General features: G+C 49.0%; 11 protein-coding genes across 11 annotated transcripts; 3 read left to right on the top strand and 8 right to left on the bottom strand.

The window, feature by feature from the left end:
• Positions 1 to 98: 98 nt before the first annotated feature.
• On the top strand, positions 99 to 1,399 carry LCP9604111_2949 (uncharacterized protein; the record flags this gene model as incomplete). The annotated part of the gene is made up of 3 exons (XM_039070482.1): positions 99 to 939; positions 1,013 to 1,276; positions 1,353 to 1,399. The coding sequence occupies 3 exons, from the start codon at positions 99 to 101 to the stop codon at positions 1,397 to 1,399; spliced, it is 1,152 nt and encodes a 383-aa protein (XP_038930904.1).
• A 250-nt stretch (positions 1,400 to 1,649) lies between these two features.
• LCP9604111_2948 (putative inositol phospholipid biosynthesis protein Scs3) lies at positions 1,650 to 2,694 on the bottom strand (the record flags this gene model as incomplete). Its single annotated transcript, XM_039070481.1, has 2 exons — positions 1,650 to 1,751; positions 1,816 to 2,694. 2 exons carry the CDS (start codon positions 2,692 to 2,694, stop codon positions 1,650 to 1,652), a joined length of 981 nt encoding a protein of 326 aa, XP_038930903.1.
• Positions 2,695 to 4,030: 1,336 nt separating this feature from the next.
• LCP9604111_2947 (uncharacterized protein) lies at positions 4,031 to 5,263 on the bottom strand (the record flags this gene model as incomplete). Its single annotated transcript, XM_039070480.1, has 5 exons — positions 4,031 to 4,061; positions 4,133 to 4,761; positions 4,816 to 4,952; positions 5,007 to 5,018; positions 5,155 to 5,263. 5 exons carry the CDS (start codon positions 5,261 to 5,263, stop codon positions 4,031 to 4,033), a joined length of 918 nt encoding a protein of 305 aa, XP_038930902.1.
• A 267-nt stretch (positions 5,264 to 5,530) lies between these two features.
• On the top strand, positions 5,531 to 8,888 carry LCP9604111_2946 (translation initiation factor 2; the record flags this gene model as incomplete). The annotated part of the gene is made up of 3 exons (XM_039070479.1): positions 5,531 to 5,554; positions 5,605 to 8,674; positions 8,737 to 8,888. 3 exons carry the CDS (start codon positions 5,531 to 5,533, stop codon positions 8,886 to 8,888), a joined length of 3,246 nt encoding a protein of 1,081 aa, XP_038930901.1.
• Positions 8,889 to 9,490: 602 nt separating this feature from the next.
• LCP9604111_2945 (uncharacterized protein) lies at positions 9,491 to 11,704 on the bottom strand (the record flags this gene model as incomplete). Its single annotated transcript, XM_039070478.1, has 3 exons — positions 9,491 to 9,877; positions 9,948 to 11,594; positions 11,645 to 11,704. The coding sequence occupies 3 exons, from the start codon at positions 11,702 to 11,704 to the stop codon at positions 9,491 to 9,493; spliced, it is 2,094 nt and encodes a 697-aa protein (XP_038930900.1).
• A 1,304-nt stretch (positions 11,705 to 13,008) lies between these two features.
• Positions 13,009 to 14,473, bottom strand: LCP9604111_2944 (uncharacterized protein; the record flags this gene model as incomplete). The annotated part of the gene is made up of 6 exons (XM_039070477.1): positions 13,009 to 13,203; positions 13,267 to 13,918; positions 13,991 to 14,173; positions 14,221 to 14,247; positions 14,396 to 14,412; positions 14,471 to 14,473. The coding sequence occupies 6 exons, from the start codon at positions 14,471 to 14,473 to the stop codon at positions 13,009 to 13,011; spliced, it is 1,077 nt and encodes a 358-aa protein (XP_038930899.1).
• Positions 14,474 to 15,275: 802 nt separating this feature from the next.
• Positions 15,276 to 16,174, bottom strand: LCP9604111_2943 (EI24 domain-containing protein; the record flags this gene model as incomplete). Its single annotated transcript, XM_039070476.1, has 3 exons — positions 15,276 to 15,450; positions 15,500 to 16,077; positions 16,124 to 16,174. 3 exons carry the CDS (start codon positions 16,172 to 16,174, stop codon positions 15,276 to 15,278), a joined length of 804 nt encoding a protein of 267 aa, XP_038930898.1.
• Positions 16,175 to 16,573: 399 nt separating this feature from the next.
• LCP9604111_2942 (haloacid dehalogenase, type II) lies at positions 16,574 to 17,350 on the bottom strand (the record flags this gene model as incomplete). The annotated part of the gene is made up of 2 exons (XM_039070475.1): positions 16,574 to 17,127; positions 17,176 to 17,350. The coding sequence occupies 2 exons, from the start codon at positions 17,348 to 17,350 to the stop codon at positions 16,574 to 16,576; spliced, it is 729 nt and encodes a 242-aa protein (XP_038930897.1).
• A 145-nt stretch (positions 17,351 to 17,495) lies between these two features.
• Positions 17,496 to 18,370, top strand: LCP9604111_2941 (HNH endonuclease; the record flags this gene model as incomplete). The annotated part of the gene is made up of 2 exons (XM_039070474.1): positions 17,496 to 17,687; positions 17,792 to 18,370. 2 exons carry the CDS (start codon positions 17,496 to 17,498, stop codon positions 18,368 to 18,370), a joined length of 771 nt encoding a protein of 256 aa, XP_038930896.1.
• Positions 18,371 to 18,729: 359 nt separating this feature from the next.
• LCP9604111_2940 (uncharacterized protein) lies at positions 18,730 to 20,556 on the bottom strand (the record flags this gene model as incomplete). Its single annotated transcript, XM_039070473.1, has 2 exons — positions 18,730 to 20,286; positions 20,344 to 20,556. 2 exons carry the CDS (start codon positions 20,554 to 20,556, stop codon positions 18,730 to 18,732), a joined length of 1,770 nt encoding a protein of 589 aa, XP_038930895.1.
• Positions 20,557 to 21,389: 833 nt separating this feature from the next.
• On the bottom strand, positions 21,390 to 23,741 carry LCP9604111_2939 (neutral/alkaline ceramidase; the record flags this gene model as incomplete). Its single annotated transcript, XM_039070471.1, has 2 exons — positions 21,390 to 23,472; positions 23,533 to 23,741. The coding sequence occupies 2 exons, from the start codon at positions 23,739 to 23,741 to the stop codon at positions 21,390 to 21,392; spliced, it is 2,292 nt and encodes a 763-aa protein (XP_038930894.1).
• Positions 23,742 to 24,421: the final 680 nt, after the last annotated feature.

Genomic DNA, 24,421 nt, shown 5'->3' with positions numbered 1-24,421 from the left:
TCTTTTCCAGTCAGCACACTGCTAGACAAGCAATTATTCATCCCCGCAGCTACGCATATGCCCATCCCATTTCGAAGGCACATACCCATACCTCGAGAATGGCTCTGCCAATCAGCAGCCCGTCACCGCGCATAGACCGCTTTGGACAAGCCATGGAATCTCTTTACGGAAGTTTTAGCAGCATCGAAGATCCAAAATCCTGGACTCCACCACCAAGATCAGGTGGTCATCGGGGGCGATACCTATGGACAGATGCCTTCGGGGTTATCAACTTTCTCACAATGCACAGCCAGTATAAGCGAAGTGACAATGACATTGTTGGTGACGACCGTTATCTGGTGTTGGCTGGTCGTTTGATTGAGACTGTCCATGACATCCTAGGTAGAAATCGAGATGGCCACTCAAGACTGCGAGGAGCAACAGACGAGAACCCGCTAAGCGGTGGATTGAGGATCGGCAAGACAGATGCTCACGGTCCAGATGGCGATGGGCAATATCATCATTACCTAACGGTTTGGATGTTCGCATTGAACCGGATGGCCAAAGCATCGGGAGATTTGAAGTACAACAGACAAGCCATAGAGCTGGCGAAAGCGATACACCCAAAGTTCTTTGTTGATCGCGCGGCAGCTCGACCAAGAATGATATGGAAAATGAGCATGGACTTGTCAGAGCCAATGGTCAAGTCAGAAGGTAATCTTGATCCGATTGATGGCTTTGTTATTTTCCGACTCCTGCAAGATACAGCCATAGAAGCAGGTGATGGTGCGGTGTTGACCGAGGAGATCGACGACTACAGACGCACGATGGAGCGAAAAGGAGAGCACTTTGTATCAAGTGATCCCCTGGATCTTGGTATGACTTTATGGACGGCACATTGGTTTTCCGAGCGAGAGAGCTGGGCTGCTGACCTGGCGGGGAAATGCTTCGATCAAATATGTCAGTCATCTTTCCGTCGATATCCACGAAAGGACATGACAATAAGAATCAAGCTGACTAGGGGTTCTTTCAGACAATCTGTTCGAAATCAATCAGTATTTGGAGCGCAATATCCGATTTCGGCTGGCCTTTCGTGAGTTTGGGACCTGCATAGGCATCCAATGCCAGCCACGGGTGAATGCGAAAAAAGAATGCTCTGGTGATTTGAAATGCTACTCCGATGCCATCATTGCTGCTTGGGATCCATACATGAAACTATCCATAACCGATGATCTGACACCAGAGGACTTGAGGCCTATCACGCGGGTGATGTATGCGGCAGCATTGATTCCAGGAGGTAAGTCAAATGATCTCTCAAATGTCACCTGTCACCTATGATGAGTTCGGTATTTTGACACGCTCCTCAATCCCAGCATTTCGAGCTGGATACCTGGGAAAGGAACCAACACCAACACCCTAGCAGTACTACAACATTTCCATCCTTAGGTCAGAATTCTGGTGGATATGTAGAAGGATATCGAAGATATTTTGAAGAAAAGAACTTCGTAACTATGTCTATATATATGCCAGGCTTATTACTCTATGTACAATACAGGTCTGACGGTAGACGACTTGAGCATTTCTCGATGCCCGGAATCAATGCAATCTATCATTATCATTCGATATACTCGCAGCTGCTGAGAATTTAATCTCGCAGGCAAAACAGACGTCTATACTCCCGGATGTCCAATTACGTTCCCCAATGGTGCTATCCGTCTTGGAAGAATATAGATGGCATACACAGCTCCCAAACCAATCAACAGACCAGACCACTAGAGGAATCATTAGCAAATTTAGAATTTTATCGTGTAGGGTTTTGCCGAAGAATGCACATACCCTTTCTAGCCAAGTGTGAAACCAAATCGCGGTCATGAGGAGCATCCACCAGCCCATGGCAATAATACCCCAAACAAGACGGAGCGACCACGTTCTTGCGAACCCGGCAGTCTCAATTGAATCGATTATTGGAGTACTATCAGCATCACTGGCCTTGCGTTCACGTCCCGCGTCCCCAGGATCAGAACGCGACAAACATGCGGGTGCGCATGCGCTGGCCCCGACAGCCTCAAATGCCAGGACTCCTGTGGCCAGAACCAGCATCAACACATGTCCACTGATATCATGTCCACCCCTCCATGCGCCACCGGCGGCTTTGCACGTCGTTGCTGTGAATAGCGCGTCTAGGCCCGTTGCGCTACTCTGCCCAGCGGCTATCCTCCCGACTTCCTCGATAGCCTGTTCGCATTTGCCGCCCGTGGCCACGAAACTGCGATCAATGACTGGCGGCCCGAAGAACCATTGCGTTGCAAGATACCATACTGTTGTCGCGAGTGTGTATCGTAGAATGGCTTGGAGGGTGCGTCGGAAACGTGCTTCTTGCTGTGAGAGGGATTCCCGGTGAGACGAAGCATAAAGGGGTTGGAATATGAGAAGCGAGGCAAAGGCGGCTGTGGTCCATAGCCATCCAATCTTTACGAAGTAGACATTGAAGATATTATTCTTTCGGGCGAAGTAGTTAACGGGGCCGTCGGATAGGTATAGGTCTGAAGCCAGGGATGGAGCCAGAGGGCCTGCAGGCTGCGGGAAAGAGTCGGACAAATCTCTGGAGTGTCGCGCTGTTGGAGAGATTGCTGAAAACAAAGACCCGAGTAATAATGTCGCAGGGTATATGAGGAGAACAGCTGAGAGGAGGGTGACAGGTCGCGCGGTGGACATCGTCGTAAGCATAGGGCGAGATTTGAGTAGAGGGAAATGAAGTGATATATTTTGAAATACACAACAATTCACCGGCACATGGAAATATCACCACGGAGCATAGTTGTTGTACTTGGGAAGGTTAAAGCAAGAAAAGTTGACGATGACCTGGACAAATGACATCAGGGTTTGCCTGCCGAGGCATGGATGCCTCAGGCGTTGAACAAATATCAACCTTCTTCTTCTCTCCATCAGATATATATGCAATCAAGAGCCATGAGACGAAGACCGAACTTGTAGTAATACGTATCTCTACTGCTTGCTGCTTTCAATTTATTCAAGATAGCCCACGTGCCGACATATTGTTTTGTGACTTCAACGACTCATAGAGTATCCACCACCGAACCACCGAACTTCGAAGTGCTATACTATACAACAAATTGACATGAAGGTCATAAAGTGATGTAACCATCACCGAACAAACAATCCTGCCCAGGTGTGGGCAGGTATGGCGTATTGTCATTGGCTTCCAAAGTTAGAAGACATGTGACATTTGTGATTCCAGGAAGGTGCGTTGGAGAGTGTCCATTTGGGAAGGTACGCGTTGTTAGGGGTATAAAAGGACCCCTCCCACCCTTCCTCCTCTTCTTCTTCTTCTTCTCTTCTCCCCATCCCCTTCAACCACCATCTCACCGTAGCCCCCATGAGACAGCGTAGGCAGAGGGTCCCGTAGCACCTGCTGCCTCACCTACCACAGGGACATCAACATTACCATGTTGTGGAAGTCCATGTAGGTCAGCAACAAATATCAAACCGGGCTTTCTCGTGGGTGTTCCTGAAGTCGTGGCCCTCATAGCCATTTGACGAGTCCCACGGAATACATGGGGGGTGTAGATGACCAAAGCCGGAGACTCGTAGGGTTGACTTGGATATATATCTGACCAGGCTGAAATATGCAATGGGCCTTGCCTAGGCTAAATGTTCAATTGTTCGATACAGAGGCAGATCTTCTGTGGTCTATGTTAGAGAGGACTTTCCTAGCTTGAACTTGGGTCATTTCCCTACTGCTTAGCAGGAATTTCTTGGGGAGAAGCCTTTAGGGACTTCACACTAGAAATATAGAAAACCAAATTCTGTATATTGGAAACACTGTATAGGTATATATAATCTCACAATCGCTCAATGTAAGACATGGATATAGATCTCTATAAGCTTTGAAATGCCATTCACTTTTGTAGTGGACCTCCATCCAACCGTAGGATATTGAACAAGCCCTGGATATCAAAGAATTCAAGTGAAACCGACCAAAAACCAAATGCGTCAACTTTCATCATAAGAACATACCCTTACGGGGCCTTTAACCGAGTGCCTGCATGGCCAACTCGACACTGGGGCGAAGGGTTAGCGGCAATATTAGAAACACAAGCATCATGAGCGAGCAAAGAAAGGGCAAACATACGTCAGGAATGTTCCAGCAGAAACAGGCATAGCTCTCAGCAGAGTAGGGCCAATACCCTTCCAGAAACCACCGAGACCCTCAATGGCATAAGTCTTCTTGAAGCAGTCGCGCATGTTGCTGAACTTTTGCTGCGCGCCGAATCCATCGGTCTGCATCTTACTCTTGATAACATCGAACGGGTAGCTGGAGAGCCAGAGGAGTTCACCAGCCAGGCCACCGTAAATGGCAATCTTTCCCTTAGAGAGATCCTCACGCTTGACATTGTTACGCTTGGCGTCCTGGTTCATCATGAACTCAAAGGCCATGAACCAGGCACCGTAAGCCTGAGCCTCACGGAGGAGAGTAACCACCTGGCCGCGGTAAATACCGCGGAGGGCACCGCCCTGTGCGGCCAGCTTGCTCACGCAGTCGATAGGGCCTGAGTACAGACGACCAGCACCGTGAGGCTGTGCCTGCAGGCGAATACGCACATGCTCAATTGGGCCTGACAACACGGAGTTGGTGAGACCGGCGAATGAACCGGCCAGGTAGTACTGAGTGTATGAAAGGGTTGAGTCGGCGTATTTCTTCTTGTTCAGCTCTTCCAAGCGACGACGAGCTTCGTGATAGGCGCCGAATTGAACAGATACCTGAGTTGGTTAGAGGATTTGTCTATAGTGGACCTTGGCCGCGGGGCAACTCACGCAAGCACCGATGCCGATAAGCGGGGTCAGTGTGCCCTTATAGAAGGCCGTGGGACCTTCCTTCTTGAAGATCTGAGTTGCGCACTCTAGCGCACTCTTGTATTGAGTGGTAGTTTGCAGGCGCACCTTGACGATATCTGCCGGATTGTTAAGCAATGTCTCCTAAGATGTGCTTTAGGCAGATCACATACCAAAGGGTTGACCTAGTTTCTTGTTAGCAATTGCTTTGGTTTTGCATGTCTGGATCATCCCCCGCGAGACACAGTCATGGCAAGATTCTCATCTCATGACGCCCCTGGCTTTCCCCCGTAATTCAAAGAAAGTACGGTGTACACATACCGAGGAGAACCTGGGCTATTCCACCCGCCGCGCCTGCGGCCAAATCCTTGATGGTGCGAAGGGCACCACCGCCGCCCTTATCGATACTGTCAATTACCTCAGTCTCCATGTCTCAAACAACTGAACCGCAACGACTAAAAGTATAGACAGGCACACAATGCGGAGACTCCAGACTTTATATCCAGCCCGCTTATCGCAATGGCGCCATCTGACCTCTGATTGGATAATAATGCCGAGGCACGTGACTTTACCGGCGGACATGTTACATAAGCGGGTTGATACCCACCAGCTGACCTAATCAATGACATAAGCTCATTCCGAACTTCTGGAAAGGGAAAAAAGTTGACGGATCCAGATGTGGATAGACTAGTGAATGATGCATCGTCGGCCAGTCTGCAGGGTAAGTTCGCAGCTCTTAAGTGTTGCGGCAGTATCTAACTAAACCTACAGCTATCGCGTCGGGCTGAATGGTCGAATTCAGCCTACCGAACGCCTACTTTAACAGCTCTCACAGTTCGACGGACCTTACGGTTATCGGCGACATGTTTGAACTCATCGGATGCATCGAATGGGAATTATGATAGTAGTCCCTCAAATCCAGCGCCGGAAAAGCCCAAGTTTGGCAGCCGATGGGGCCCGAAACAAACTACGCCATCGGCGGGCTTGAGTTTCGCAGAACAAGCGCTGCGCCGAACCCTTGTCGCCAATAGTCAACCGCCGCCGCCAGGACCTGCACCCGCGCCTACACTACCACAACGGAGGCGGGAACAGTCAAATCAGCAATGGAACTCAGCGCAATCAAACCAGCAGAGGAAACCGAACGTGCGGCGCGTGGGCCCTCGGGATAATCAAGATGCCTACATGGTAGGATCAAGAGAGACACCAAGGAATCAAGAGATGAACTCGTCCACCCAGGAGAATAATCCTTTTGGAGAAGAAACTCCAGGTAGCCACATGAAGTGGTCAAGAGAAACCCCACGGAATCAGGGGACGAACCCGTCCACTCAAGAGAAGAATCCGTTTAAAGAAGAAAATCCAGGTAGCTACATGAAGTGGCCCAAAGGAACTTCACGGGATCAGGAGAGGAACCCATCCATTCCAGAGAGAGCCCCGGTTGAAAAAGAGAATGGAGGTGGCTACATGAGGTGGCCCAAGGGGACCTCGCGCAATCAGGAGAGGAACCCGTCTATCCGAGCAACGAAAGCGGCGAATGAAGAAGAGAACCCGTTTGCTCCTGAGAAGACACAAAACAGATCCCAGGGCCAATTTCAGAACAAAGCAACTAGGGACCATCCAATGGCCCACGACGACTGGAACTGCCCTCAGTGCATGAAACATGTTTTTGCCACAAAGCAAGTGTGTCCATTCTGCAAAACCTCTCGACCTGCCGACGCCCAGCCAAGGTCCCGAATAACTAGAGAGTATAGCGATTCTCCCGGACGTTCACAATTTCAAGAGTCCAGATCCCCCCCTGAGTATACTAGAAAGTTCCAGCAATTAGGGGACTCAGTCTTGTCTGAGTTGGAACAAGACGTTAAGCTGAATACAACAAGAAACACAGAACGCGATTCAGAGGAATTTGACCGACCTCAAACAAAGGAGGAAGCAGACAATTTCAAGAAGAACCAATGGACTTGGGATATGTCTGCACTGGAGCAGCTAGAGAAGCTAGAGGCGCAAGAACAGCCGCCACCGCCAAAGCCTATGAAGCGCCGTGATGGACGCAAGGGACGTGAGAGTGAGTCTGATGGGGCCGACTTTGACTCGGAAGATCGCGAGCGCCTCCGCAGAGAGCGAAGACGCCAGCAGAAAGAAAAGGACGCCCAAAGGGCTGCAAAGAAGGCCGCCGCGCTGGCAGCACCGGCTCCTCTCTACTTACCTGAATTCATCAGTGTTAGCAACTTGGCCGATGTCATTGGCGTGCGGCCAGCGCAATTTGTGCAGCGAATGGAGGAGATGGGCTTCGAGGAAATCACGTACAGAGATGTTCTCGATGCAGAAACTGCCGGATTGGTGGCAGCCGAGTTCAACTACGAGGCTATCTTCGACAGCGGCAAGGCAGATCTACACGCTGCGCCTGAACTTGAGGACACATCAAATCTGCCAACTCGACCACCTGTGGTCACTATTATGGGTCACGTTGATCACGGCAAAACTACGATTTTGGATTGGCTGCGCAAGTCATCTGTAGCAGCGTCTGAACATGGTGGTATCACGCAACATATTGGCGCATTCTCCGTAACGATGCCTTCCGGAAAAGCCATCACCTTCCTTGATACCCCCGGCCATTCTGCATTTTTGGAAATGCGTCGCCGGGGTGCCGACGTGACCGATATTGTGGTGCTTGTTGTTGCCGCGGACGACAGTGTCAAACCACAAACTATCGAAGCCATCAAACACGCCACCCAAGCCAAGGTTCCCGTCATTGTCGCCATCAGCAAAATTGACAAGGAGGGCAACAACCCTGATCGAGTCAAGGCTGACCTTTCTATTCATGGTGTCCATGTGGAAGATTATGGAGGTGACGTTCAGGCGATCGGTGTCAGCGGCAAAACCGGACAGGGAATGCTCGAACTGGAAGAAGCCATCGTCGCGCTCTCTGAAATGCTCGACCACCGCGCATCCACCGTCTGTAACGTGGAAGGCTGGATCATCGAGGCCTCTACAAAGAGTTATGGCCGTGTAGCATCTGCTCTGATTCGACGTGGAACCCTGCGGCCAGGTGATATCATTGTTGCCGGTACCGCGTGGGCTCGTGTCCGCACCCTCCGCAATCAAGCCGGTGTGACTATCAGTGAAGCCACGCCTGGAATGCCCGTCGAAATCGATGGTTGGAGAGAGCAGCCAGGTGCTGGCACCGAGCTCCTACAGGCACCAACTGAGCAGAAAGCCAAGGACGTTGTAGATTACCGCTTGGAGAGATCTGATACCCAGAAGATGGGTGTCGATATGATTGCCATAAACGAGGCTCGTCGTGAACTTGTCGAGAAGCGCAGGCGAGAGCGAGAAGAGGAAGAAACAACACAGGATGTCGAACCTACCGGCCCTAAGTCGGTCAATTTCATCCTGAAGGGCGATGTGGACGGTTCGGTAGAAGCGGTTTTGAACTCCGTTGCAGCAGTCGGTACCAACGAAGTCTTTGCCAATATCATCCGTTCGGGTGTTGGCCCTGTCAGTGAATTCGATATCGAACATGCTGGCAGTGCGAAGGGCAAGATCATCTCATTCAACCAGGCCATTGATCCTAATATCATGCGTATGGCAGAGGCTGAGAACGTCGAGATTCTGGATCACAACATTATTTATAAACTGATTGATGACGTCAAGGCCATTCTCAGTGAAAAACTACCTCCAACGGTCACTATGCGTGTGACCGGAGAAGCCGAGATCCAGCAGGTGTTCGAGATCACTGTCAAGGGACGTGAAAAGACAGCTATTGCTGGAAGTCGTGTGCGTAACGGTCTGATCAACAAGACTCGCAAGGTCAGGGTGCTCCGCGGGGAGGAGATAGTCTACGATGGTAAGCATATCACAAGCAGCTCAACACGAATATTCCGGATCAAAACTAACTTTCCACAATAGGCGCAATGGTTTCCCTCAAGAACGTCAAGAAAGACGTCATCGAAATGCGCAAAGACACAGAATGTGGTATCGCTTTCGAAAACTGGACAGATTTCGCACCTGGTGACCATGTCCAGTGCTACGAAGAGATCTCCGAGAAGCGCTATCTGTGAGATACTCGCTCCGTGATCTCAAAAATCTGTGCGGTCGTGATGACCGCTTGTATTATTTGTTTGTATCATCTCACACTCTCCATTCCCCTATGATCTTGATTCAAATTTTGTATTATATTTTCCTTTTCTCTCGACATGGTTGGTTGACTTGCATGGTCTGGGCGTTGTTGCATCCCTATCTATAGGGTCCGGAAGAAAAAGCATACAATCAATGTAATTAGGGAAGGTGTTGCTGTTGCAGCGCATGTGTAAGTACTCAAATATCATGGCCGAATGACCGGAATGCCATTCATTGCTTTTCTCAACAAAATTAGTCGGCTGCTCATGCGGCCCCATTGACAACGTAGGAATTTAACATGCTTGGACCATAGTCGCCGCTTTGCTAGACTCGCGCGGGACCGAAATAGAATTATGAATACTTAGCTGTCTCGAGATGAGAGACGCTATATTTGAAGTATACCAAACCTAAGTCCATTGATATATCCATATCTGCGAATGATATAATATCCATTCGTGATCCAACGCCAGAACCCTGACCTTCCTATCCCAAAGTAATGCACGAATATTGAGGAAAAAAGACCACCAAGAAGATGCTGGAAACGCTACAGCTGATACAAAACACCACCAGCCTCCGCAAACTTCTGCTGATACTCCTTCAAACTCGCCCACTGGCTCAATTCTTCTTGGTCGCGCTCATAATCACTCAGATAGCTCATAGCGCGACCGTTCATCTGTGGATTGACGCCGTCGGCAGGACTAGCTGCATCGCCCATGGAAGAATGGCATTCCAGTCGGACAAGCGTCTCGATAAATGCGTGAAGATAGGTCTCCGCCTCTGCGTCGGTGAGGACGTGGAGGCCTGGAGGCACGGTCGTTGGTGATGGTGATGGTGCCGCAGCGGTTGTGGGTTTGGGGATTTCAGTGTTGGATTTATTCGGTCGGTGTGAAAGGCCGAGGAGGGTGGATGCTACTTGGCGGATTTTATTGGTCTGTAATCAGACTCCTTTTGTTAGCGTGATACAATGATAGATAGTGATGTTTAGAGTAAACGGGACATACAATGCTTGCGCCGTTCGGCTCCATATTCACTTCGTTCACTGTTCGTAATAGCACGAAAAGGTCTTTGATGACCAGTTTGCGCTCTTCAGCCATCATGCGACTAATAAAGTCTGTTTGTGCATGTTGAGCTTGAGTGTTGGTTTCTGATGGGGCTGTACCAGTGGGAGTCGCACTCGCACTCGGTACTGAATTGGGTCTTCCTTCGGTTTTGATATCTGGCGTGGTGCTGCCCGGTGTCATGAATTTCGGTGACTTTCCATACTTTGAAAATGTCTCGAAAAGGTTCCAGTACTTCTCGACCAGATAGGACCTGGTGCATAACTGACTAGCGTAGATATTGGCTTTCTGGATCTCATACTGTATAGCACGTCGTTCTTGGTGGATATGATCATTAGAGTAGCTGAAGATTGTGTCATCGCCGCCGAGACCTGACAAACATGCCGGGGATGTGTGCTTCGGATGGTGGAGAGACAACTCAGCAGGAACATTGATTAGTGCAGATTTTGCTTTCTTGAGACAGTCCCAAATACAGTTGCGCTGGTGCTCCCAATCAAAGATTTGACCGTTGCCAAACGCTATTTCCCAAGCTAGCAGGGCGGTATATGAGCTGTAGACGCGAACATTTGCATTGAACCCGACTAGCCGTGAGACTCGGTCGGACGGCTGCGGCTCAACATGTGTTGAGAATAAAAATTCATCATCGATCTCCAGCGGGAGTGGTGGGTAACGGTCCGTTGGTGTCTCTGGAGGAACATGAACCTTGATATCTGAAGAGCCCATCTGATGCAATGTCTGATATCCGACTAAGGTGACATAGAACAGACGCCGGCCGAGCTCTTGGGTGATGAGGTCGACGCCTTGGCTTTCCGTGAAATTATGTGCTGGTGGATCCTGCACCATTAGTAAGGCCGACGATAGTGGGCTGAGGGGTCCTAATGTCGAGGACGGGCGGTTGGTGGTGGTCGGAGACCGGTATAGATCATACACTTGGAGCATGGCTCGGCATTCCGACAGGTACACACGGCATCGACGCATGTTGTAAATATACCCAGCACATACACCGAGAAAATAGCTGATTGCTGCATCGTAGACTGTGGCGTTGCGATCAAGATATCCGGTCCCGCGGGCTTGAATCGCAACGTCAAGGCACCGCTTTACTAGAGCTATAGAATTGGGGAAAGCGGTGCGTTCGGCTTCGGTGTTGAGTCGGAGTTTAGGTCGTCGAGGGAAGGAAGCTACTAAAAGTCCAATCATTGACGCCAAAAGCGCCAAAAATGTGTGGTTGGTTACATCTTCTCGGCGCTCAAAGGCTGCTCGAAAAGAAGGCTCGTGTGGAATTGGGACCAAAGGATGAATGTAAGTAAAAAAGTCATCGAGCAACATCTGCATCGTGTGCAAAGAACAAATCGATTCTACCGATAAGGGGAGCGATGCAGATTGAGAATTGGTGAATGGCGCCGCCAGGGGAGTCGTCGCCGACGGATAGTTTGCCGGGCTCAGCGACACTGCATCTTCGGGTTCCCGCCTTTGTTTCTTAAACGCTTCTGCATGGCGGTTAGGGGGCCCGCGGCGCCTGCTTGGTCTTTCATAGGTGCAGGGAATATCCAAGCTAGCGCACGACCGACAAGGTGGCCCAGCCGTATCACACTTGCATAGAAATTAGTATTCCCCCGCATAACATGACAAAAGAACCATACCTTCACTTTCCGAATACTGCAGGCATCGCAGGCCTTGCGCAGCCTTGTTTTAAGGTCCATCGATGAGCAAATTGCCGGGATGACCACGCCAGTCAGGTCATGTTTAATCGGCCCAAAGACAGTCCAAACATCCAGACTCCAGGTTTGACTATAAGCCGAAATCCGTCCCGAAAGTCGGAATGAGCCAGGAACTTTAAAGCTGAAGCTCTAGAGGCTCTGATAATCTCGGGCAAAGGTTCGAAGTACGGGGTCACACTTCCGAATTGTCTCCGAATTGTCCAAGGCCTGGAAAGTCTAGGGTATATGAACTCTCTGCCTTGGTAACTATGAAAAAAGTACTTATGATGTTTTGCTCTCAAGAGATGAGTCCAAGGATTATAATGTGAATACATTCCCAAAAGAAGAAAACACGTCTCGGATCGTGGTGCAGTCACGTGCTACTCGTATTCCAGACCTTTTTTGCAACGAGAAGATGAGGACCTGTGAAAAGGACACCGAAAAAGACCGCTTTTGACACCAGAAACAGCTGCATTTTCACCCGTTAGTGTAGTGCATGAATCGGTCGTCGAATTCGTGGTGGTTACCTTCGTGTACACTACTCTATTGTTTGGTTAGACCCAAATCCAAATAATCAATGTTCCATGATGGTCATTACTCTCGAATCAGGTACATTTTGCTATGCCGCGTATGTTAAACCTACATCAAAGTGAAGAATGTGAGGATTATATCTGCACTGTAGACGAATATATCAAGCGGATGCTTTGAATGGAGATGCATATCCATGGATATCTCCTACATGTGAGTAGTCGATGATGTGGTATTGTGGACTATAAGGCCCGTTCCTGCTCTTCCTACCACTTCATAGATTAGGAGAAGTAGGAAGATTATTAAGGAACTAAAACAATGAAGCAAATGTAGCCTTGAAGTATGGGTGAGCGACCGTATAATGTATTTATAGGGATCGAAAATTCATCTATGAAATAAGACATTCCTAGAATATGTGCCCTGGTAAAGAGGTAAAGATCTCAATTCGACATCAAGATATTGCATATTGTCTCTGAAAAGCGCGGGATAACAGTGAGGATGTATGTGACAGATATCCGCTACCAAGATTCTTTTCTCGGCATCTTTCCACAAAAGAGGTCGCTAATTCGGTCTTCTATATCCTGCCGTGGATCAGTGGGCCAGTCCCCCCTCAGCTGGCGCGATGGGATTCGTGGAACAAAACTCCCCTCGCGTATCATTTTCCGAAGTTGCCTGTACTGCCGAACATTGCTGAAGCGCATATGACCCGCATAGTCTCGCTCGCCGACCAGGAACGCTGCCTGATACCATTGTAGAATTGGTGGAGGCCCAAAAGGAAATCAGTCGCCAATGACGAAATGTAATGAGAGAAGGTTTAGGGACGTCTCGTCAAAGAACTCGATAAGGGCCCGACAAGTCATTTCGTTAAGGTTGGGGTAAGGCCACTCAGAGTGATAACAACCAAGACCTGGTATGTTGAGTTCTAAATGTTGGAGATGAGTGTGTTGAACAATGTTGACGAGAAGATCGTATGGCTATAGTAATATTAGCGACTGGGAAGCCTCCATGAATGGTAAAATAATGGCGGGGATACTCACCATTTCATCGTCGGGCATCCAGTCCAGATTAATACCGAGAGATAGTAAGTTCGGGAGTTGATCGGCTAGATTGACGAGATTGTGAATGCTGGCAGGAGATTTTCCCCCGTCAAGATCGAGTCTCAATGAAGATCGAAACCGTAGGTGATGAAGGGATTTGGCGTGATATTTCGCCAATACCCCCAGAGTTTTCTGTGGAAATCCATACCCGATAAACATTTTCAAAGGTGGAAGCTCTTTCAGAAAGTCGTGGAATTGCTCCACCCGTTCGATAGATTCAGGGCGGTCTGTTTTATAATAAATGCTTATCTCTAGAGTCTCTAGCGCATGAAAGCAGCTAGGAGCAGTGATCTTGGGCAACAAGTGAATCCAATCGACGGCGATCAAGGATAAATGTTTGATGGTATGCCATTGTAGTTGTGTGGCCCATAACGTGCTCTGGAGAGGTCCAAATCTCATACTTTGGAACTGAATGTTTTTGACTTGAGGAAGAATATTCCCTTCTTCCAACATAATGAGACCCCTCTGATTCCTTTGGGCTTCAAGTTCCCTCCGCTTGACATGAGGTGAGATGTCGCCATCATGACGCGGCGTCCTGGAAAGCGGCCTCCAATTTGACGTGCTAACCAGTGTGAGGTTTTTGAGGTTCTTACTTCGATAAATAATATCTTTCAATTCAGCTGGATAGCTTGCAGCTGAACTTGGCCTGATTGGTCTATCATACTCTCCGGTGTACCATTCTGATTCGATTGAACGGATACAGGAGAGTTGAGGTGCCGATGAATCATCCTTGTTGATTTTCTCACATAGTGCAACTTTCGAGCTAGCAATGTGGACACTTGCTTGGGGACAGTATTTGTAAAGATGGTACAAAATTTCCCCTGGCATATATCTCTCATGCCACCAGCTAAAGGAAATCAGCGCTGTGTCAAAACGAAAGAGAAAGCAACATACTGAAAGTTCTGAAGATTGTCCGCCACCCTAAATAGGTATGATAGGAATTCCACAAACTCATCACAGAAGTCAAACTGGTAAGGAGAAACACCATAGGAGTGCACCACGACAATGTTTTTCACATGCACACACAAATGAGTGGGATGGATATAACTTTTCCACGGGAGTTGTTCACTGGGAGGGGCAATCCAGCTGAATTGTGATGTGAGCTTGGCATTTTATTGATTTCTTTGCGTTTTACAAGACATACCATGGTGAAAATGTGAAGCCAGATCTCCGAGGGCAGCCCCCCTGGCAGCGGTTGGTTGGATAGGTCCATCCTGTCAATCATATTACCGTGGATATCAAGATAAGGAGTGAGGAAAGACCACTCTGATGCAACATTAGGGTAGAAGAGATCTCCCTAATCACAACTTATTGAGGTTTTGGGAAATTGCCGACAAACGGCCGTTTTCCCGTTTTCCTAGTCGAGTACACATGGATCCTGAGGCCGATGCTCCCCGGGGCTCCACCTAGGCCCGCAGAGCGCCGCTAGACCTAGTCGGGAAAACCCGCCACCGATTTATGTTGTATGTTAAACATCTGGTTAGTTAGTTATATTATTATTTATTTAATTAGTTATGGGATTGATAACTATTTGTAACTACTGCTTATGCCTCGACGCCTGCGTATGTAAATTCAATCTATCAAAGCCTTGAGGTGGGTCTCCAGCTTGGTAGCGTAGTCGGTGAGTCCAATTGAGCGGGCGAAATTGCAAAGGCACAGCGATGAGTATAAGACAGAGAAGCAGGGAGAATGGAAAAGTGAGAGAAGGTGAGGAATAGTGGCGCGGACGTGTCTTTTTTATGGCGGAGGGCATTAGGGAGTTACCATGACAGCGCTCGAAAAAGCAATTCCCAAGTCCGCCGTTTCGAATTTAATCACGGAGAGGGAATTAGATTGGATTTAACAATATTCATTGCTCCTCCCTAGTGGCATAGATCAAAGCTGAATCAGGAACCAGAAAAGGAAAATTAGATGTATTTGCAGTAATCTCGAGACATATCGTTCACAGGTCAAGGCATAATATCGTCACTGTATTGTTCACCCAGTCGACTGGACTGTTGGTTGATAGCTCGTCGCTTGCGTTCGATATCCGTCGCCCAAAGTGCCGACCCAGCAGCCGTGGTCATCAGAAATAGCATAGAGAAAGGAGGAATCAGCTGAAGGATCAGAGCCATCGTCCCAAAGCTAGAAGGCGTTAGATCTCATATCAACAGAGGAAATGAACATGACCCACGTAGTGTACTGCAGCTGACGCCGACTGATGGTTTCCTTTCTCTGCTGCTTGGACATGTCCAGCAGGTGGAAGTAACGCCAGTGATGGAGGGGACCGGCACGATAGCCAGTCAAAATTAGGAACATAGGGGTGCCGGCCACCGGAATAAATATAAGCGGAAGCAGGATTATAAACTCGGCGATCTGCCGCAACGAAAATGGAGAATACACGGCACTGGTGGTCGGCGTGCCTAGACGCTTGGCGGGGTTGCCAGGCTCGGGGTAAATGACCCGCGAGGTAGTAACAAGCTCCTCCTGACCCTCATTTACTAACACTGCATCGAATATATCCACTAGGGTCTCATCGACGAAGAATGCCTCGAAGAGGGCGGCAACAATTGCAGCTCCTTCACCAAGCACCAGGAATGCGCCGCTCACCCATGCCGAGCTGCCCTGAAAGATGGCAAGGAAGGCAACCTGGGGCAGGTAGGTGAAGAAAAATAGGATGAAATATATGAAGGAAGAAAGGAGGACGATTGGGACAAGGCGGGCCTTGAAGAAAGGCCATAGGAATCGATTCGACGCAAAATAGTAGATTCCCTGTTCAGGTTAGTCTTGAAGCGTAGGAGGCCCCAAATTGACATACCCGAAGAGGGTAAAGCCAAGCAGCTCGGCTGGGATCCAGGAGTCGCGACATGGCTTGCAGTTTCACCGGTTCAAATATTCCTTGCCAACGACGAGTTCAAAAGCATCTGGACAGGCACCTTATCGATAAGCGAAGCTCACACGTGACCCATGGGATATCAGTCGGATGACTAAGCTCGTACTATTTGATCGAGAAATTTTTCGCCGAGCGCGCTCTTCCTTTTCTTCTTCACATAAACTGAATTCCTCCCTATTCACTCTGAACCTTTGTTACAATCACTGTTCTGGAGGGGAAATGGGAGGAAAGAGCAAATCTGCTGGCTTACCCCAAACTCTTCTACTCAAGTGTGGAGCGTTTGGAAATATATTCAGCTGTACATTCCTTTCACAACTTCTCTTGGTGTCTAGTGTCTAGATACCTCCGTTCGAAGTTTGTTCTCTATGCCCTAGCTTAAAGGCGACGGCTATGAATCTCGTTCACAATTTGCTCCAGACTGTGTACAATGGCCGTTGGTTGTAGATCTGGAGCCATGGCGTCCTTCCATCCTGTACCAACACGATCAACCCATATAGCCTGCATGCCTGTAGCGCGCGCCCCGACAATGTCGAAAGGGTTGCCGCTAACCAGCCAAAGTTTGCTCATCTGCGACGGATCTTGGCCTATCTGCTTCGCTAGGTGCTCGTAGGTTGCCTTTGATGGCTTATATTGCTGGACTTCGTCTATGGTGACGATTTCTTGACAGACACTCGCGTGCGGCGAAAGGTCCTTTGATCGCAACACCGAGTTGGTTACCATGGTTTTCGTCCCATTGGAGAATATAACAGCTTGGATGGTTGGGTCTGCAGCGATGTTGATCAAAGCTGGATTCACGTCAGAAAATGTAGAGAGACTATCGTAAGCTTGCATCAAGCGTTCGATGTTGTCGTTGCTCAGCTGCTCGTTGTTATCGGCTAGCGCGTGCAGTAGGGAATTACGAGTGATGACTGAGAAGTCTTCATAGCGGCCTTTTGATCGTCAATAATTTGAGCGCCAAGCCTGGAAGTGTTGCTTGCCCATGCTGTTCAATCTCCATGTGTACTCCAGTTGATACCGCCTCCAGAGCGCGGAGATAGACTGCGCCTTGGCATTGTCATAATGTTTCTCTAAGTGTTTGGCGATCGATTGAGTTGAGAGTAAAGTGCCATATAAATCAAAAGCGACAACTGTATTGGCTGTATTAGCTGTCATGATGTTTCATAAATCTCGAGGTCAAAGGCAGTGAAGTTCGGAGCCTTGAAGAAGGTCACTGAAGAATGATGTCAATTTTCCGCGGGGCAAAACAGACTTGCCCGACATCCCCTCCGGACCGAGCTATAGGTCAAGGCTAGTCTCAATGACTTCCAATGAGAATTATGCTGTGTTCCGCGAATGTCTGTCTAATGCCATCGTGGCTCGTTCAGAGGAAAAACAGAAGCCAGCGCGACGGAAGCCAAAGGGCAAGCGCACCGGGCGCAAAGACGTAATAACAGCGACAACCTCTCAACAGGGACAAGCAGACCCGGAAGAGCTCGCCGAATTTGTTGATGTACATTGTACCCGGCCAAGTCCAACCTAGCGCAAAGCAATCAGGCCCAACAAACCTACACATCACAGCCAACAACTGACAGGACTCAAAGCTAACAACCTAAGTTCCTAGCCTCAGAAACCTTCACCACCTTCCCAACCGCCCTCCAAACCCTAAGCTACGCAGCCATCCAACACGATCCAACCCTATCAACCCTCTACATCCCCCAAGACACCGACACGCCCCTCCCACGCGCCACGCTCGAAACCCTATTCTCTCTAATCCCTGTTAGCGTAACCGACTCGTTAGTCGTCTATGGCATCATTCCCAACGCGGCAGACCTGCTGGACTTCCTCGCGCCCGTGCTGGCGGAGTACACATCGAGCGTGACGACTGGCCCGCTGGCATGGGCGAGCACGCGCGCGGACGCGTGCGAGATCTGCGAGCGCGACTGGATCCCGCTCTCATATCACCATTTGATTCCCCGCGGGGTGCATGCGAAGGTCGTTAAGAGGGGGTGGCATGATGAGTGGATGTTGAATAGTGTGGCGTGGCTTTGTCGCGCTTGTCATAGTTTCGTGCATCGCATGGCGAGTAATGAGGAGCTGGCTAGGGAGTGGTTTACTGTTGAGAGGATATGTGAGAGGGAGGATGTGCGGGACTGGGCTATCTGGGTTGGGAGGGTTAGGTGGAAGGCGAGGTAGAGGTGGTTGTGCTCATAGTACTATCCGATTGCAAGGGTTTGTCTGACCTTGGGAGACTCGCCTATATTATAGAAATGATAAAACACAGCCGATGTGATCTATATGGGTCTAAATCGGACATGATCTCTAAAGTTTATTTTGGATATACAATAGCAAAAGCTAAGGTATGTACAGAGGACAGAACATGTCATCTTATGGCTTAGCCTGAATAAAGCTTAGTATTCTTGTAGCTATAAAGAACATTTCGACATAGATTAGAGAAATTAGTCTGAAATATGAAAGAAAAAAACTCAGCGAAAGAAGCCTCCATGCATAATAATTAAAAGGATAAAAGAATCAATTTCCTCCCAATCATACAATTAATTCCGAGTGACGGTGGCAGTAACAGTCTCAGTAATGCGATCTGTCACTGTCTTAGTCTTTGTCTCCGTCTCAGTCTCAGTGATCGTGATAAAGCCAGGCGGCGTAACCGGATTCACAGTAAGTATGCCTTGGCCTGCCTTAGAGGTTGTGGTAGCGATATTGGCATCCACAGTAGATGTGGGATCTGCTGTATGTGTAGTTTTCGCTGCTCGGGTAGCAGTACCATACAAGGTCACGCGAATTGTTTTTGTGGAAGTGACATGAGCTGTCACAACAGGGGCAGTCTCACGCAGAGCAGTCTCACTTAAAGACGGCAACAATGGAGCAGATGGCGATGTTGTCGAGTAAACGGTCACTGATACAACACTTGTGGAAGTGACACGGATTGTCACTATAGAAGCATTCTCACTTGAGGACGGCAACAACGAAGATACAGGCAACGACGTAGTTGGGTGAACAGTCAGAGGAACAACACTCGTGGAAGTGACGTGAGCTGTTACCACAGAAGCAATCTCACTCGAGGAGGACGACAACAACGAAGACGATGAAGGAAGCGAAAGTGTTGTCGAGTCACCGGTCATAGGAACAACTGGCGTTGCATTCACACTCGAAGTGCTCCCGGTTGAGACCGAAAGCGAAGAAGCAGATGATGGTGATGATGTTGGGTAAACAGTGACACGAACAACCGATGTTGCAGTGGAATGGATGGTCACAAACGTCAAAGATGTAGTTGTTGGTTCAACAGACGTTGAATTTGCCAATGATACCGATGAACTATTGACACTAGGTGCGTGATGGATGACACTTGTCGAGAAGGGAGCTGGCGCTCCTTGAGTCACATATACGATCACAGGCTCGGTTACGGTCACCACTGGCTTGGATTCTGAGGTAAGAAGCTGTATGGATGCCTGCGTAGCCTTTGCTGGTTGGATGGAATCGGAGGTTGATACCACCGGTGTGAACGTGGAATAATTGCTGCTGCTTGCTCCTCCTAGAGGTAGAATGACTCCGACCGTTGGGCTACGACTTGTGGGCACTGTGGGCACCGGTGATATTGTTGGGTGTATGGTCGTAGAGGTCGATATTGGCGATGTGGCTGTGGTAGCTTTGATGCTGGTTGTTCCACCTAGAAGCGTAGCCGATGAAGATTGGGCTGAACTCGGCACCACCAAAGAATCGAGAGAGGATGTTGAGCCTGGAATATACGCAGGTAATACGCTAGTTATTGTTGATGAAAGCAGCATTCCCGGGTTTGTGGATGAGGATATGAATCGCCGAGTGGTAGTGGACACATGAGAGGTGATGACTGGCTTATGGGTTGTAGTTGGCTCCTGAGTTGTAGTTGGCTCCTGAGTTGTAGTTGACTCCTGAGTTGTAGTTGGCTCCTGAGTTGTAGTTGGCTCTTGAGTTGTAGTTGGTTGCTGCATAGTTGGCTTCTGACTAGTAGTTGTACTATGAGTCGTGGTTGGTTGCTGTGGAGTTGGCTGCTGCGTAGTTGGCCTCTGGCTGGTGGTTGTGTTATGAGTTGTGGATGACGCATGGTATGTAGTTGGCTTTGAAGTGATGGTTAGCTAGGTGGTTGACTTAATGGTTTAGAAAAGGGTAAGTACTATTGGCTCGTCGTACGTAAACGATTGCTGGGTAGGTGCTGCCACAGGCGTGATTGCGGTGATACCGCCAGCTTGACGCCGTTCGATATCCGGCAATAAGGGGAAATAAGTCGGCGAAGATGCCTCCAATGACCGAGACAACCAGCGAGAGATCGGACCAGCCGAAGCCATCCACGGCAGAAGAAGGAACAAAAAGAACTGAAAGCGAAGCATCCTGGTTTAGAAACGAGAGTGTTGGAAGTGATCGCCGGGACACGACTTCGACAAAGTGGGACAGTAAAGAGAATTGGGTGCTCAATCAGAGATATACTAGAGCACCTGAATAAAACAGAGACAATCCGATGTATAAAAAAGCATACCCAAAGAAAATATTATGAAATTAATGGGAATGCATACAAGGCCTAGGAGGCGTCTTGATGGCTTGCAGATGAAAGAATGACTGGATCACTAGGGACCACAAAAATGAAGAGAAACAAAAGAATGGGGCAAGATGAAGCAACCTGAGATTTTATTAGGAAAGAGATTTCTCTTTCAAAGCCCTCGCCTTCGAGGACCCTGGCTGATATATCTGCACTCTGGGGTTTCTGGCCAAGTCGGCTTAGGGCTTCCTGTCAGCCGCTCATTGTTCATCCTTGGGAGCTTTTCCATGGATAAGTCTGAAACAACCCAGTAGTATCATTCCCAGAGGGAACCGCTATTGCAAGGGGTTCTTTGTGAGACGAATTTATGCTAGAAATAGATCGCGCGACAAAGAGACGTCGCAGTAGGCGCCCGGCCTTGATCGATGGCGCGTGGTGATTGGCTGGCTGCAGGTGCAGGACCACTTTATTATTATTATCAAGGATTCCATGTTGACATATGGACCAGATAGATTGGTAGACCGAGAGTGTCTGGCTAATTCATTTGCTACGTGTACGGGCGCGTAAGTGAAGATATAATCACTGAGGCCTGGTTACTGGGTTGTACATTTTGGCAATTAGATTATTTGACACCATTCATTCAACTTGCCACCAAGCCACACACACCCATATTCTGAATGAGTCAGATTATGAAGTATTCACTGTGAAAGTCTCACTAATGCCCTCGAATGGCGAGATTTGGCCAAAAATATTCTTTGAGTCTCCATAATAATGCATCCGATAGGTCCCAGCCTGCAGGGGGGACGTAGTGTCGACAGTATAATACTCATCCTCAATCTCCCATTGAATTGTCACCTCACTATGGCCAAGAATCTCATTGGTCCGCTTCCACATGAAGACCAAATTCCAATCACGGTCATTGCGCACAACCTCCCATGTGCCAGAATCGCTTTTTCTTTCAACCGCAGCGTATGTCGATTCGAGGTGCAGATTGTTGCGGGGATTGGCGCCCACAAAGGTCGTCTTCACAATATCTCCGGGGCCATAGGGTCCACTCCCCGGGTTTGAAGTCACATTCCCAAAGTGTTTGCCAATGGGCGCTCCATCATACACAACCCCTGCAATGAAGCTCAAGGAACGGTTGGTATTGATTGATGGGTTGGGACCGGGTTGGATGGCTGGGAGTTTGGCAACTCCTGAGGAACTTCCCAAATATGGCAGATAAGTAAGGGTCAGATTGACATAACCTGCCAGCGTGTTTGGGCCGTAGAGTGTGGACGCGCCCTCGTAGCGCTGAGCGCCGTACTCTTCTTCTGTCGCCACGTAGTGAGCGTAGCTGTTTGATGGGGCTCCTAGTACCACTAAAGGATCGGAAATTAAAAGTTGGTTTTTTGCTTCTTTCGCAATAGCCTCCTTCCAGCGTCGCCCAGACATCGTGGTAGCTTCGCTGGTGGATATAATGAGGAACAGCTGACCCACTCGTAAGACCTGGATGTCGACAATGTCCGCGGCCCAAGCATAAGGTTCAGTAAGAGTTCCGATATCCAATAGGACGTCTTTTGGACTTTGACACTGCTGCTGCGCTTCGCTGGGCTGGTGAATAACTGCACGCGCAACTTGCCACAGGGGGTTGCGTTCAGCTGGACTAGTAGCATTCTGGGTAAAGTCAAAGGCACCAGGTCCATCTGTAGTTCCAGCGGCAAACGAGTACCCCAGAGCCGCAGAGCAAGTAGTTAGCGTACTAGAGTTGAACGGCGATGGGAATGTGTAGCCATTCATGTCCTGGTACACATGGAAAGACTTCACGGCTGAACCTCCAATAATTTTGATAGGGGTGGTGTCCATCTCTTCGTAAAGCTTCTTTGCTGCTAAGTACTGGCGGCGCCCAATCTCGAAGCAGCTCTTCGCTCCATTGTCGTTCTCACGGAAGAAAGGACCTCGACCATGGCAATCCTCGTTTTTGCCACCGCAGGTGCTATCTTCATATCGACACATCTCTCCAGAGCCGTCTTCGCACCAAGCACCGAGGATATTAGGGGATGTGTCCCCAACACTCGCCTGAGAGAATCCAATTACGGCATCCTCGGTGAACCTCGCATCGCCGTGGACGCTGCGCTCGAAGAGGTAAGCCGCAACACCTTTGTTATCGCCACTGACCAGAGTGTTATTGTTGTACATAGATGTGCCATGAACAGGGAACCATGTTAGGACAGCCGCGGTTTTATTGTCGGATTCGCGATCAAACCGAATGAGCGAGAGCGATTTTTCAACATTGGCAGAATACCGCGCCCGTTCTTCCTCGGGATTATGCTCATATGAAAAAGGACTGCGGTTTGTATTAGTGTCTTGCAAGTCGATGGATCCAAAAGAGAGCCGACCCGGCGCCAAGTTCTCATGGGCACGGACGATTGACAGAATAGTGCCGTCGACAATGGCTTGATAGCTTTGCTTGTCGAAGCCTAGTGCCGGGATCTGAGGTAACAGGTAGTTCATCCACGCTCCAGGCCCGGAGTGCGAATGTGTTCCCGTCATTGCAACGTTGTGTTCGCCGTACCGTGCATACTCCCCACCGAGTGCAGTGAGACCCTCCAAGACACCATGTCGCACGGCCGTGTCACCCGCAAGTGTATCGACAACCAGGTAAACAAAAGTGTCATCGGGCTTATCTGGGTCTGCGAAGATGAAGGCGTGAGAATACAGTCTCTGCTTTAAACCAGTGCCTAGTTGGTCCAAACTGGCATAGCCAGCAAGAGCAAGCTCCACAACGGGCCTAGTAATCATATTAGCCAACTCAGTGTATTGATATGTCAGAATTAACGCATAAACATACCCAGTTACGTCTGCCTTGCCTGCTCCGACCACAAAGATATCAGTTGCCGCCGAGCTTGCTCTGCTTCTCCACTGGTTGAAGTTTGAAATAAAGCTAGGCGAAGGCAATTGCGACTGGCTATCGAGCTTGAATACCGCACTCAGCTGCAAAAACACCAGCAGCGCAAGAGTCACCCCAACAAAAGTCACGCCCATGCGAAAGTGAGCCATCATGGAGAAGGGATTCCAATACAATCACAATTAATAATAGATAAATCTGCGCTGAGTAACTGTAGCCCTTGAAGAGTTGAGATCCCAGGGAGATATGGGTTCTTATACGAGGGCACTGGTAGGGGATATAGTGGGAAGACGAACGAGCGACCTACGAGTGCAGAAAATCATTACACAAGTACTCCCAAGCCTGGTGAAGAAGCTGATCATTAGTGTACATGAAGTACTCCCGAGGTTGGTAGGTGACATTTGTCTAAGCGATCGTCATCCATTGCATCCGAACACCTAAAAGGGAATAGACTTTCGCTGCACTCCCCCCGCACAAGATGTGCTGGTGAAGATTGAATTGCCTGTTTTTATCCGGTGGGCTGGAAGCTTGCCTTGAGACTCAGGTACTTCGCGTAAAAAATAATCCAAACTGGATAGGATCATCGTTGAGAGCATTCCTAGAGGGGAAATGCTGGTCCCATCCCTGCTTTTTGCTGCAGCAATATACACAACCAACCTATCTCATGACTCGAATGAAGCTGTTGGTGCATTCACGTTAAATATACTAAATGCCTCGCAAATTAGAACTGTTTACTTTGTTCGTTTCTGCCTCGGTACATATAAAAGATGGGGTCACGTGGTATTAGTTCAATACTAGCTGAGTCAGCGATACTCAAGGGCTCGCCGCCTTC

Source organism: Penicillium roqueforti, assembly GCF_015533775.1.
Source record: "Penicillium roqueforti strain LCP96 04111 chromosome Unknown scaffold_04, whole genome shotgun sequence".
Taxonomy (NCBI): Eukaryota; Fungi; Ascomycota; class Eurotiomycetes; order Eurotiales; family Aspergillaceae; genus Penicillium; species Penicillium roqueforti.
Note: the sequence above shows the minus strand (reverse complement) of the source record. Positions and strands in the feature narration are given on the sequence as shown.